The sequence below is a fragment of the Colletotrichum spaethianum genome, assembly GCF_022836535.1.
Source record: "Colletotrichum spaethianum MAFF 239500 DNA, contig30, whole genome shotgun sequence".
In the NCBI taxonomy this organism is placed as follows: Eukaryota; Fungi; Ascomycota; class Sordariomycetes; order Glomerellales; family Glomerellaceae; genus Colletotrichum; species Colletotrichum spaethianum.
In genome coordinates this window covers 151,617-164,714 of record NW_026054800.1, presented here as the reverse complement: position 1 = coordinate 164,714, position 13,098 = coordinate 151,617, and the positions used below count along the sequence as shown (strand labels likewise).

The 13,098-nt window shown below is 52.0% G+C and overlaps 6 protein-coding genes across 6 annotated transcripts; 4 read left to right on the top strand and 2 right to left on the bottom strand.

Moving 5' to 3' along the window:
• Positions 1 to 825: 825 nt before the first annotated feature.
• Positions 826 to 1,308, top strand: ColSpa_09700 (uncharacterized protein; the record flags this gene model as incomplete). Its single annotated transcript, XM_049275912.1, has 1 exon — positions 826 to 1,308. The coding sequence occupies one exon, from the start codon at positions 826 to 828 to the stop codon at positions 1,306 to 1,308; it is 483 nt and encodes a 160-aa protein (XP_049131869.1).
• A 1,053-nt stretch (positions 1,309 to 2,361) lies between these two features.
• On the top strand, positions 2,362 to 3,849 carry ColSpa_09699 (uncharacterized protein; the record flags this gene model as incomplete). The annotated part of the gene is made up of 1 exon (XM_049275911.1): positions 2,362 to 3,849. One exon carries the CDS (start codon positions 2,362 to 2,364, stop codon positions 3,847 to 3,849), a length of 1,488 nt encoding a protein of 495 aa, XP_049131868.1.
• A 1,283-nt stretch (positions 3,850 to 5,132) lies between these two features.
• On the bottom strand, positions 5,133 to 5,820 carry ColSpa_09698 (putative very-long-chain (3R)-3-hydroxyacyl-CoA dehydratase; the record flags this gene model as incomplete). The annotated part of the gene is made up of 2 exons (XM_049275910.1): positions 5,133 to 5,623; positions 5,682 to 5,820. 2 exons carry the CDS (start codon positions 5,818 to 5,820, stop codon positions 5,133 to 5,135), a joined length of 630 nt encoding a protein of 209 aa, XP_049131867.1.
• Positions 5,821 to 8,073: 2,253 nt separating this feature from the next.
• ColSpa_09697 (uncharacterized protein) lies at positions 8,074 to 9,032 on the top strand (the record flags this gene model as incomplete). The annotated part of the gene is made up of 4 exons (XM_049275909.1): positions 8,074 to 8,111; positions 8,177 to 8,534; positions 8,652 to 8,812; positions 8,894 to 9,032. The coding sequence occupies 4 exons, from the start codon at positions 8,074 to 8,076 to the stop codon at positions 9,030 to 9,032; spliced, it is 696 nt and encodes a 231-aa protein (XP_049131866.1).
• Positions 9,033 to 9,083: 51 nt separating this feature from the next.
• ColSpa_09696 (polyol transporter 5) lies at positions 9,084 to 10,603 on the top strand (the record flags this gene model as incomplete). Its single annotated transcript, XM_049275908.1, has 5 exons — positions 9,084 to 9,204; positions 9,451 to 9,717; positions 9,770 to 9,964; positions 10,025 to 10,129; positions 10,197 to 10,603. 5 exons carry the CDS (start codon positions 9,084 to 9,086, stop codon positions 10,601 to 10,603), a joined length of 1,095 nt encoding a protein of 364 aa, XP_049131865.1.
• Positions 10,604 to 10,978: 375 nt separating this feature from the next.
• Positions 10,979 to 12,885, bottom strand: ColSpa_09695 (putative transporter; the record flags this gene model as incomplete). Its single annotated transcript, XM_049275907.1, has 6 exons — positions 10,979 to 10,996; positions 11,049 to 11,867; positions 11,920 to 12,018; positions 12,074 to 12,435; positions 12,504 to 12,704; positions 12,780 to 12,885. The coding sequence occupies 6 exons, from the start codon at positions 12,883 to 12,885 to the stop codon at positions 10,979 to 10,981; spliced, it is 1,605 nt and encodes a 534-aa protein (XP_049131864.1).
• Between the last annotated feature and the right edge of the window lie 213 nt (positions 12,886 to 13,098).

Sequence of the window (13,098 nt, the reverse complement as noted above, 5' to 3'; positions counted from 1 at the left end):
TTGAAACTTTGTCTTGCTGTGTTGACACACCCTTACAACATAGGCAAGCATCAAAAAAGCTCGAGGGATTGAGGCGAGGGCATAATGCACTGTTTACAACAAAGAGACCGAGAGAATATTAGTCTCAGTCCTTACGAGCTGGGTAAGTCCCCCTAACGATCGTTAACATAACAATCGACTAGAGCAACCGACTCCATCAAAACGGCCTCGTTTTCCGTTGCCGACGGAGGTATCCCTGGAATAGATTCCGAAATTTCGAAAATTTCAACAAGTTACAAGCTCCAAGGAGTGTCCGAACAGACCTATTCAGAAAGTCCCACAAATTTCGACCAGCTAACACCGAGAGATGTTGCCCATCATTGTTTCTGGCGACGGGCGCCATTGCGTCTCGCTCGGTTCCAAAATCCTCGGCTCGAAACAGCACACATCCAAACCTCGTTTCGCCAACTCACCCGTCTCTCCGCCTTGCAGCGTTGTTCTGTCCTCCATACCTGAGATCCGGATTGAAATGGCAAACATGAGATATGTTCGAACCGATGCTGGAGGCAGCGTGTCACCATCCAATCATTCTCAATCCCCCGGTCATCTCCAAGTTCCCTGCAAATCCAAGCGAAGACCCAAGCGTAAATCAAAGCCTCGAACCCAACACACGCCTCAGCCCGTTGAACCCAAGGCTGGTCACAAAAAGACGTTCTGGGCTATTTCGACCGCGCTCTTGGCATCCATCATGTTGAGACCTATGGAGACCATGAGCCCTTTGTCGGCAGTAGATGCTGTGCTAATCACATTTCTCTTCGTTTCATCGCGCTAATCGGTCTTGTCATGATGCTCAGCCTCATTGTTTCAATAGCCTTGTTCATCTACTTCTCCCACAAGTATCGTGTCGGTCCCGTGTGGTTCGCCTGGACAGGTGTCGGCGCAGCGAGTTGGATCGCGTCCTTCCTGGCCTTTATGATAGTCAAGCGATCGAAGAAGCGCGTCCTGCACGATGTCGAGGTCGCCCGACAAAGCAACCAACTGAGCGGCCGCATTCATGACAGCACTATCACACAGGCTGCCATGATTGGTGACTCTAATGCAAACAGACAGCATGCCATACCTGTTGACTCCGCCACTGCCGCCGGCGCCGGCAATGCTTCCAACACTGCTACGGCTGGTGTGGCACTGGCACTCCGCAGACATCGTTCCGGGCTTGGAGGTATTTCAGAGAAGGGCTTGAACGGCGATGATGACTGGGCTCGTGGTGCGGAAGAGCGTTTGGACACGCCGGTTGCCATACATAGAGCACAGGAAGGAGTGAACGAGTGAAAGACTGAATGAATGGCACCTCACGAAACAAGAGGGTTCTTACAGGGGTACATTCATACTCTATAAAGACGGATACCAACAGGCCCTGAACTGTTTGAGTTGCGCTCGAGGTGATATTTCGCGATTCATCTCCTGATTTTGTTTGATATAAATTATGATTTCGATGACTTGGCGCAAAGATTGACAGAGCATATAAGCTGTGATTGTAGAGAATCACTTGAGAGCTAAATATATGTTGGCTTTTCTCGTAGATGAATGCAGTATCAGAGGCACATGGAGACATAAATAGTCGCCCATGAGTGCTCTTCTGAGCTAGCGGCTGGTCGCTGATCCGCATTCCCAACTCATATTTCTTTCTTGTTATGTAAGCAGTTACTGCAGTTGGTGGTTTTCCACGAACTTTCCGATACTTCCCATCTCGCAGCACAGGAGGGTTTGGAATCTTACGTGACCACGTGGTTTCAGGATGATCGCCAGTATGAAGGTAGACTTGAATTGAGATTCCTTGCTGCCCCGGGCCAAATTTGGCAATTTCATTCAAGACATAATAACAAACCCGAGATTTCGGTTTCCTGAATGGGGTATTTGGAACGGAGGCTAATTGCTGATGGCAACTGAGCATTCCACAGATTATTCGACTCCAAACGACGGTAATACTGGATCTCACCCCATCAAATGTTCTTGACTGTTCTTCTTCCTCATGATAACTTCACCATCGTTTCTGGGGAGTCACTTCTGCTCGCTCCTGCCCTCTGGGTAAGATATCATTCATCTGTAATACTTGGTGCTGATTGGGCCTGGCAAAAGCGTAACTAACTTTGCATCCGGGGCGAACTTCTGCCCACCTCACCTCACACTGCAATGGGATAATACTTTTCGCCCACAAATACCGCCTTCTTTCTCAGCCCACTTACGACCTTCCTTTCTTCTTCTCATGGTTGCTTCTAGCCGTTCGCTAAAACCTCACCTTCTTTTGTTATTCTCTTTCTCTCTCTCCTTCGTCCGTAGCTGTGAACAGCCTCTAGTTAAAGGAGCACAGCGACAACAGCAATAATGTCGATCCCACAGCAGGCCTCCTTCAGCTCTGCAACGACCGCGGTCGCCAGCCGCAGAACAGCGTATCCCTCGGTTGAGGAGCTCGCGTCGTTCAAACTCCCTCTCAAACCCTGTATTAATGAGCCAACCTGCGACGACGTCTCTCACTCCTCGAATGAGTCTGTTCACATCCGCCACCTTACGCCGCATCCCTCCACACCCACGCCGGCCTCGCCCATCACCACAGAGACCTCAGATCGCGACTTTATCGCCGACGACAGTCCGTCCACCGTCCATGGAGAGTCCATGTTCTACCCGCGCCATCCGCTGGCCAATCGCACGCCCTCTACCAATATCCCAGTCTCCCCTCACTGGCCCTTCCAAGATGCTACTCCTCGGCTCTCAGTCATGGTCCCCATCACACAAGGAATCACCGAGTCCTCCAGAGCCTTTAACCTAGGCACCAGAAGCAGCCGCATTGGTCAGGTTAGCGTGACCGAGTCTTTGGACGAGTTCCAGGTCAACCACCCAAATGCAAACCTTCTCTCGCTTCATCCAAGACCTCTTACTTACAGCCTGGCCCCGCGCAGCCTTGCTAAGGTCCCCGAGTTGGTCGAAAAGCCGCAGAGAAACGTTCAATCCAAGCAGGCAATTCCGACAACACAGAGGGAAAAGCCTTTGACATTCCTCCACAGCCGTCGCCAGAGCCGCCACCTTTTCAAGCTCCATCTACGCCATCGCCGTGAGAAACGGAATAGCTCCGTCAAGCCGAAGACGTTCTGGTACCAGCGCCTCAGCATCAGCACGAAGATCTTCCGCGGCTCGGCTAGCATCACCATGTTCTTCCTCGTTAACTCTTTCGTTTCGACGTCTGCCCTCATCACCCTTGCCACTGCCAGACTCAACGTCCCTCACGGCGTCGTTGTCTGGGTTATCGTCAGTCTGAGCACGTGCGTCTTCACACTGATAATTCTCTATCTCATGCGAAAGTTCCGCAACGCCGTTCTCTATGACGAAGAGCACCGAGGCCGCTCATCCAATCCCAAGAATTCGTTCGATACGCACATGGGTCACATGCAGTTGCCCGCCAGCCCTTCGGAGATATATCATCGTCGACAACTTGGCGCAGCTGTTGAGCAAGAGCTGGGTTACGCAGAGCAGATGAATAACGAGATTGTCAAGAGCCCTCGTGGATTGGAGACCAACCACGTCATTCCGCCATCTCCTTTTGGCCAGCCTTTTGATTCTCTAGTCCCTTTTTCGCCCCGCGACGCCATCGATAACTACTGGATCAGCAACTCTTTCATCTCATCAGCTCACTCCGATGCCAGCTCCATGACTGCCGTAATCACTTCGTCACCGAAGGCTCCAACAACCAAGCCGGAGATTGGCCTGCCAGGAACGATGAAAAATAATCGGAACGAGCCACGATCACACCGAGATGCTGAAAATGAGTTGAGCCCTTTGGAGTTTGAGAACTGGGACGGGTGGCTGGATTGGGATTGAGATGGACCGTTAAGCAGGCGATTGGAACATGATACCCGGTGGCAGCGGCGTACTCGTTTTTGTTGGGGTGTTTTCGGATCATTTGATGTACGAATAATAGGCAAGGGTGGGATGTTATCAGTGACGAGCTTGACGAAGAATAAGGACTTCATGATTCTGCATCCCTTGGCTAGTCTCCGTGAAGAAGCTCAACCCAGTTTTTCTTCAAGGCCACCAACGAACCTATGTTATCGGAAGACTTTTGGACTGCTATACCTGTGAAGACTATTTTCCTCGTCACGATCTCAGTGAACACCCTTTCCCCACGGCAATGGGTAAGATTTATAGGTGCTGCGACAGTCAGATTATTGGTGTTTCTTATCTCCATGTACTCATCAAATGTGATGCTTAGCCCCTCCCTCGGTTTTCCCATCCTCCTCGTCAGATGATGAAAGCAAGGCCTCCTCTTCTAGCACCCAATCATCTAATGGTATATCCTCCGCCAGCAACTTTCTATACTTCCTCGTTCTGTATTTCCTGAAAGCAAATACAATTCCAATAACAATCCCTGATAAGACTGCAATACCCAGTCCCATAGAAACCCATGCCCTCCATCCTCTGAGACAACAAGGATACAGCGACATATAGATGCCTACGCTCCATTCCATCCATCCCATCTTCCGCATCTGATCTGGCTTCAGGCCCTTTCGAACAAGATGTTTGTGTCTTGGACCCGTCGGCCCAGACTGAAACCGTTTGATCTTGAACCTCGGCACTGTTTCCTGGCGGGGATCGGAGTCCGGGTATGCCAAATCTCCCCAACGTCCCGAGTAGTAGAAGAAGGATGTCAGGTTTGAGGACTGCGGTGGTGCAGGGTATGATTGATTGGGAGGATCCAACCTAGTCAAAGTGAAAGATTTGGCGTCGAAGTGGTAGAAATAGGCCGAAAGGACGGGGTCCCATCTCTTTCCTTCGTCACAATAGTCTATCAATACGGCATTGTGTACTTGGTCTCTGCAAGACTAGGTTAGACAGAGATCGACGAAGTTGCATATAGGATCATGGAGCTTACCCCGGTGTCGGATAGTTGGCATGAGATCCACATGCACTGTACACTATTGGCTGCAGCATGTTAACAGACTGAGGTCAAATGTAACAAGCAGCTGGGGTTGAGGCTGGCTTACACGACCGTCCGCCTTCGACAATTTTGAGTCGTCCCAATTGTAAGATTCACCATCAACATGTTGACTGAAATAGATCCCGATAGGTTGGCCATCTCGGAAGCGGATCATGTTGTGCTCCCTTCAAACATCTGTGTCAGTAATGAAGCGATGACGGAAGTTCAGCTGTAGGGGGACGAACCAGTCGCCAATGTGATCACCAAAGTGCATACCGGATGCTGCCTTTTCGCCTTTGACCATCCGGTTGAACGGTTCCAAGACCTGTGTAATGTTGGGTCCTTCATTATAAGAGTAAAAGTAAAAGTAGAAAGCGTCCATCTCGCGTTCGTTCTTCTCGACCAGGATCACAACGCAGGGCGTGGCGTTATGGATCCTGCCATCCGTATCCGGGGTCGCACCAAAAAGCCATGCTGGGAACGTGGTAGGATCATCTTTAGACGTGAGAGCTACTTCATCGAACTTGTTGAGAACCTCCAGATTATCCAGATCTAGTGGTGGTGTATCAGGCACTTGCTTTCCATCCAGCTCTGGCGATGTGTGGTGGATGTGGGTGAGAAGATCGCTGGGCATGTATCGATCATCTGAATGCAACCATAGAAGAGGTGCTGCTCGGCCTATTAGCTTTCCTGTGGTGTTTGATGTCAAGTATCAGAGGTCGAGGTAGTGAATTACCGTGCCGGGTGACGTAGTCGGGACACTGGCGATCCGCACCGTCCCGCTCCGCAAGAGTGGAGCATATGAACAGGCCGATTAGGAAAACGATGCTCCGGCGTGAGAATGCCTGCTTGAAAGCAGACGCTGCATCGGCCATCTCATATTCTAATTCTTCGTCGCCTGATGATATTTTTGCGGAAAAGAAGCGTGCGATTCATCGCGAGCTACCAAAAGGTCAATGTGAATATGCTTAATCAGCACATATGTACGTCAGCGTCACCGCGGGAACCCTCGGGGTGCGGCCAAGGGGCCGGAACTCTCGGAGTGGGGCTAAGCGCGCATGGCCCCTCTTTTCGTTCCGTTCACGTAGCCGTCCAACCGATTGTTCTCCATAGAACATTTCATGATGAGTGTTTTGCGCTCTCGCGGCACCTTGAGCCGGATCTAGAACGCTTTCGATGAAGTGAGTCCGGAACCATTGTGTAATTTGACACCAAGCTGCACACACTGATCCGATCCCTGGGGGATCATCTCTCGTTCTCGGTATTTGCGTTGCACGATGCAGTTTAATGCGTCAACTCTCACTCAAGATTTTGGCTTAAGAAGCACTCACGGATCACGCCACGGCCAAACCAAACAAGTGCATGGAGGTTCTACAAATCTAGTGCGAGCGACTAGAAGTAGAGCCGCAACGCGTCTGATGGAGATTTTCACAGCCACGAAAATACGCGGATGTAGATATCGCAGACTCTGTTGAAAAAGGAAAGATCATTTGATTGGTGGTTTGGCGCTCTGCCAGTGATCGCCGTCATTATGGGCTTTCCGCATCAGGTGTGCATGCCAATTAGCAGGCAAACTACAACTCCGTATCAACCTTATCCTTTCTTCCATCCTATCGTGTTTGGGCAACATTCATTCTTGGCTAAACCTCTTGAGAAGGCACCCAGCAAATGCGAAATATTCGGAATATATGCTCAAGCGTCTGCTTCCGACTGGGCGCGCTGTGTGAGGAACGCTCGATGCATCTAGAAGGCGAGGTAGGCGCTTTGACAGGGAGGTCGGATTCACTAAGTGAAGTTTGTTCTCACATTCGCAATATACTTCGTTTCATCCAGCCCTGGTTCGATAGACGTACATACTTTCGTTTTAATCAGTGGATGTGATCGGTTGATCGCTTTTTCCTAGACCAGAGAGCTAGGGTTCGGGACATCCTCGAACCATGCTTAATCTAATAGAGTTAGGTGCCTAAAGCCACAGCAGCACAAGAAGAAACTCAACTGTACTTTTAAAGAAACTACAGACGATGGCAGCTTTGCATTTTTCGACGTCACACCACACAAACACGCTTCCCGAGAGAGTCGGACTTTGCCGATCCTGACCTTGGGACGTGAAGCGAACGGACGCCGAGACATTCAAGTGTGTATAAGCTTCATCGGTGTCCGGAGGCTTTAATCTTCGAGCAATTAATGCGGTGATCGTTGTCGATTTTCAAACCGAATTCAAACTTGGCTGGCCTGGCTTTCTGATCGTCCAACAGGTGGAGCTTTTGGGATTCTTTTCAGATCTGTAGGGCGTCCCCAGATTTCCCCCGGGCTTGCCAGGCGTTCTTTCATGGGGATGCGCCTTGGTGTGCGCCTCTTACGTTGTTTCGATCCCAACAAGGCAATAATCGTCATCCCCCCATCCTACAATTCTCATTTCTCACCCCCCTACAAGAAAAGCACGGGACTGTCATTTTTTCTTACCATTAACGGCGCGGTGCACCACTGATACCTGCCGGTACTTGCAGGAAGATCCCAGTAGGACCAAGCTTCCCTAAGCTTTTCCGCCACGAAGGGGGGCTCACCTTGGCTTCGGTGGCACCACGCGACCTAGCCAAGACTAAGCCGAACCGCTGCTCAATGGCGATACCGACAGGTTGCCGCAGCATAAGCTGCGTCGTTAAGGGTGCGTTGGGTGCTACCCCGCAGGAAGTTTGTCACAGGGACCAACCGATTTGGGGCGCTTGCATCTCACTGAGATTGGGCTGTCTGGCTCGACAATTGGTGACGGTTGCATGTTTCGATAGTGTAGTGTACCTCATACGACTTTCGTTCCCTCCCTTTCCTCCGTGCCTTGACAGTCGACCAACCAATTTCCCGGCTGTCTGCTCGCCCGACGCCCGCTACGTCGCGGTAAGAACTCGTTATGGATGGGACGAAGCATAATCCCCCGCACGCTTTGGATGACGGGACAGCCTAGCTCCGACCTCCCAGCGGATAAATCTGGAAATATTTAATCTGAACCCCCTCTCTCTTCGGACGGGACGAGGCGTGCACACTCGTCTGCCACATCGCGTCATTGACACCCAGCAGCTATTGCAGACAATTTCTGTAGTGTATAGCCTTACTGCGACTGTTCAACCGACACCATGGCCGAGCCCGAGAAGAAACTCGACACAGACTCACCGTACGTGAGCCCCTCCTTGTCTATCACTAATATGCGAACCGACCAACTGACATATACGCATGCAGTTTTCAGAAGGAGGGCGCCTTGCACCACGATGAGCGCAAGAAGAGCATCGCGGAACTGACCCAAAACCTCGAGGGAGAGATCAAGAACCCGCTCAAAGGCATCCCAAAGGCGGAGCTCCTCGAGCAAGTCACCGTCTACCAGAAAGCGCACGGTCTCCCCGATGACATCCTCCCCCTTTTGAAGAAAGGCGCTCTGGTCGCGCAGAACCCGGCATTGTTCGAGTCGATTGACGAACTCGATGAGAGTGAGAAGCAGGCCCTGCGCGAGGAAGTGACCCACCGGTGGAAGCATCCTTGGCCGCTCTACTACACGATCATCCTTAATTCCATCGCCGCTGCGATCCAAGGATGGGATCAAGTAAGCCCTTTTTTCTCTATACTTGTCTGAGAACCCAGGATGACGCTACCCAATCGTGGCTCCCGTCCCTCCATTTGTGTATCCCCTCCGCAATCTTGGTCTAACTTTCCCATATAGACTGGCTCCAACGGTGCCAATTTGGCATTCCCGGTGGCGCTTGGCATCCCTGATACAGCTGGCTCGGCTTGTGGCCCTGTTGCAAACGAGGGCGACTGCGCAAAGAACAGCTGGATCATCGGCTTTGTCAATTCCATGCCCTACATCACGATTTGTCTCTTGTAAGTGAAAGACGCGCATGATGCGCAACGCCGGCAATCCCGTTGGATACATAAAGGGCGTCCATTAACAATGCATGACAGCGCTTGTTGGATTTCCGATCCCCTCAACGAACTCCTCGGCCGTCGCGGTGTCATCTTCATCGCTGCCATCTTCTCGCTGCTTGCGCCGTTCGGTATGGCCGTGTCGCAGACTTGGGGTCAGCTCGCGGCGTGCAGGTAATGAGACCCCAATAGTATTGAGTCGCTAAACCACTGACCCTCCGACGACAGAATGCTTCTCGGAATCGGCATGGGCTTGAAAGAAGTCACGGTTCCTGTCTTCTCCGCCGAGAACTCCCCCACTCTTATCCGCGGTGGCCTGGTCATGTCTTGGCAGGTCTGGACTGCATTCGGTGAGCGTCACTCCAGCCCCCAAGTTGCAGCCCCAAGAATGATCGACGAGAACAAGATTTCTTGGTGTTTCTTGGACTCCTCTTGGCAACGCATCAATCCGAAACTAATTCCAAAAAACAGGCATCTTTCTTGGCACATGCGCCAATCTCGCTGTCGGCCAGACGGGCGCGATCGCTTGGCGCCTCCAATTCGGCTCAGCTTTCATCCCCGCCGTCCCGCTAGTCATCGGCACCTACTTCTGCCAGAGTCCCCTCGATGGTATCTCAAGAAGGGCCGCCACCTCAAGGCATGGGGATCGCTTCTGCGTCTGCGCAACACGCCGCTGCAGGCCGCGCGAGACCTGTACTACATCCACGCGCTGCTCGAGTATGAGGAGACATTGGTTCTGGAGTCCGGGTTGAAGGTTACGAGTAACATGTTCACCCGCTTTGTCGAGCTGTTCACGATCCCGAGAATCAGGCGCGCGACATGGGCTGCTGGTATTGTCATGATTGCGCAGCAGATGTGTGGAAGTGGGTATTCGGGAGCTGCAGTCTCGGAATGTGCAAGCTGACATGAATTCAGTCAACATTATCTCGTTCTACAGCTCGACTATCTTCAAGCAGAGCGGCATCAGCGACTACACTGCACTCTGGGCCAGTTTCGGATTTGGGTTGATTAACTTTACGTTCGCATGGCCTGCTGTCTGGACCATCGACACCTTCGGCCGACGAACACTCTTGCTATTCACTTTCCCGAACATGTTCTGGACCCTGCTAGGTTCGTTGTACCATCTCTTAGAGATCACAACCTTTTATCATAGACTAACATGCCATCCAGTTGCTGGTCTCTGCTACCTCATTGACAGCGACGCTGAAAAGAGTACCGCCAGAATCGCAGCCGTTGCAACATTCGTCTACCTGTTTGCCGCCTTCTACTCCCCTGGTACGTCTGCTTTACCCCAAAATCTTTGGCAAAGTAAAACCACCCCTGTACTGACTGTGCCTCGCAGGTGAGGGCCCTGTCCCCTTCATGTACTCGGCCGAAGTCTTCCCTCTTTCCCACCGTGAGATTGGCATGTCCTGGGCCGTCGCGACCAACAATTTCTGGGGCTCGATACTGTCCCTGACCTTCCCGCGCATGCTCATAGCCATGACCGCGACGGGCGCCTTTTCCTTCTATGCAGGCCTCAATCTGGTGGCTTTAGCGCTGATCTTCCTGTTCGTCCCTGAGACGAAGCAAAAGTCACTCGAGGAGCTCGACTACGTCTTTGGTGTGCCGGACCGGAAGCACGCGTCGTACCAGCTCAAGACTGTGCTGCCGTGGTGGATCAACAGGTGGATTCTGCAGAAGAAGGGCGCCAAATGCCCGCCTCTTTACCATGATGAGAATGCCGAGAACCAACCCGGTGGGGAGTAAGGCATTAATCGTGACATTGAATCCTTGAATGGTGTCCCGCGTACATTGCCTACTAAAACCCCTTTCGGAGGAGCCATAGGGGAGATTTGGAAGGTCATCTGATTGCTGGAATCGTCGAAGGCGACTATTGACGCAGTCTCTCTTAGAGATCGTACTATACCCCTCATTAGTAATAATCGCTATATTTATTGCCCAGAAGCACTGCGGTCCACTATGTGCTCCCTGTTTTTTTTTAATTCAGTTTTGAAATTTGAAAAGCTTCTATTGTGCTAACCAATATCCGGTCCATGCTGAACGTTGCCTCAAAACTGGTTTTTCGCTATGCATGACAGAAAAAAACAACATTCGTCCCTCTAGTTCCAGCAGAAGGCGGCTCTAGAGTGTGTATCGGAACTGGCATATTGGTTAGCATAGGTCTTACTGGTGGGTTAACGGGGATACTCACGTAAGGGTTCTCGAAATCAGTGTAGTCCTGTTCGCCATACTCCTTGCCCCTCTTCGCCCTCTCCTCAGCCGTCAGCCCATCGGCAGCCATAGCAGCGTCCCTCTTCTTGTTTCTCCTGACCAGCACCCACCGCCATGTCAAGACCAATGCGAACTCCAATCCGAAGCAGATCGCACACCCAATTGTGCCAGGAGTGTACTTGGGCGCGTCCTTAGACTTGAAGATCTGGCTACCGACCATGTTCCCCACACAGTACCCGACAAACGTGAAGCTGCTCGTGATGGTGCGCTTTGTGCGGCCGGCCGTGTTGCTCGGAATGAGGGACCACGCGAGGAAGAGACCCAAGACGAAGGGCACCGTGATGAAGTAGCAACCCCACTTGCTCCACTTGATGGCCGGATCGTTGGGGAGAAGGGACATGCCCAGGAAGCCGGCGAAGGGCGGGAGGACCGAAGTGGCCATGATCCATAGGCGGAGGTTGGCGCGCTTGCTGGTGAGAAGACCGACGCCGATAAAGATGATGACGGACATGACGGAGCGGGGGATTTCGATAAGAATCGTTTGGAGGTTGGCTTTGTTGTTGTCAGTAATCCGCATTAGATATAGAGACATAAGGTAACACATACTGAAGCCGAAAGAAGTTATGATGATACTGCTGAACGTTGTAAGACCTCCGTTGGGAACAGAGCTAAGGAAAGCGTTGACGCCAGCAAACCAGAAGCAGGGATCAATGAGGCACTCCCGGACCTGCTTCCACTTCCATCCCTTGATGGCGGTGCGGTCGTGGCCTGTGTTGTTGGACATGATGCGCGCGTTCGCCTGTTACTGGTTAGCTGCCAATGGAAAGGATGCAAAGCATTTAGGGGCTTACCATATCCTTCTCCGCCTGGGTCAACCACTTCACCTCGGAAGGGGTACCCAGAAGGAACAAGCAGAGACATCCGATGGCGGTGGTAAGACTGCCGAGGAACTGCAAGCCCGTCAATATTCTGGTCCACATATTTCAGCGACAGAATGCGACTTACGTAGGAGATGTACCGCCACGGCTCCGCGCCCTCCTTATGCTGCGTCGAAGCTCCAATCCCGTACATGATCAAATTCGCAATGACACCGAATCCGGCGTTGGCGCTCTGGAAGACGAGCGCCCTAGAAGCGTGCTCGCGCGTCTTGTACCACGTACCAACCAGCAAGAGAAACCCGGGCGAGATGCAGCACTCGAAGGCTCCCTGAAGGGCGCGGAGGGCGACCAGCTGGGTGAAGTTCTGTGCGAAGCCGATGCAGAGGACGACGATGCCCCAGCAGATCATGTACACGGAGAGGGTGCGACCCATTTTGTAGCGTTGGAGGACGATGTTGCTTGGAAACTCGAAGCACATGTATGTGATGTCTGGGCGAGGCAGAAGTTGATTAGCTTTGTGATGGACGGGATAACAGAGGAGAAGTAGAGAAGCCTACAGAAGACTGTTGTCAGCCACGAGTATTGCTGCCCCTTCAAGCCCGTATCTTCACGCAGACCGAAAATGGCCTGGGTGCCGAGGGCAGTTTTGTCGGTTTGCTGGATGCCATAGCATATCCACATGAGCGGGAGGAGGTACTTGTCGACTTTGCGCTTGAGTTTGTGATACTCCTCCTTCGTGTATTGACCTTCCACAGTGACTATATCGATGTCGTTAGCCAATCAGAAACTTCAAAGCACTCGCAATGTCCGCCATGATGAGCGGGACTTCTCACCGAGGTCAGTCTCGCCGTTCGTCTCGCTTGTGCTGTCGGACTGGTCCGAGACGACGGCAACCTTCTTCTCCGTCATGGGAGCTTCCAGGTCCTGAGGTGAGGCCATGGTAGCGGTAGTTCACAGAGGAACCTCAAGGCAGGAGTTCAAAGTCGAAATTGACGGGAAGATCACAGACGACAACAGTTCGAACAGAATGGGATGCCCTGCCAGTGGTGCTACGGTCGTGACATATGAATGCTGAACCTTAGTTATATGAACATGACTGCTGCCGTAACTATCGATTACCAAGTTTGACTGCCGAAGGCGACGTAACCCCTC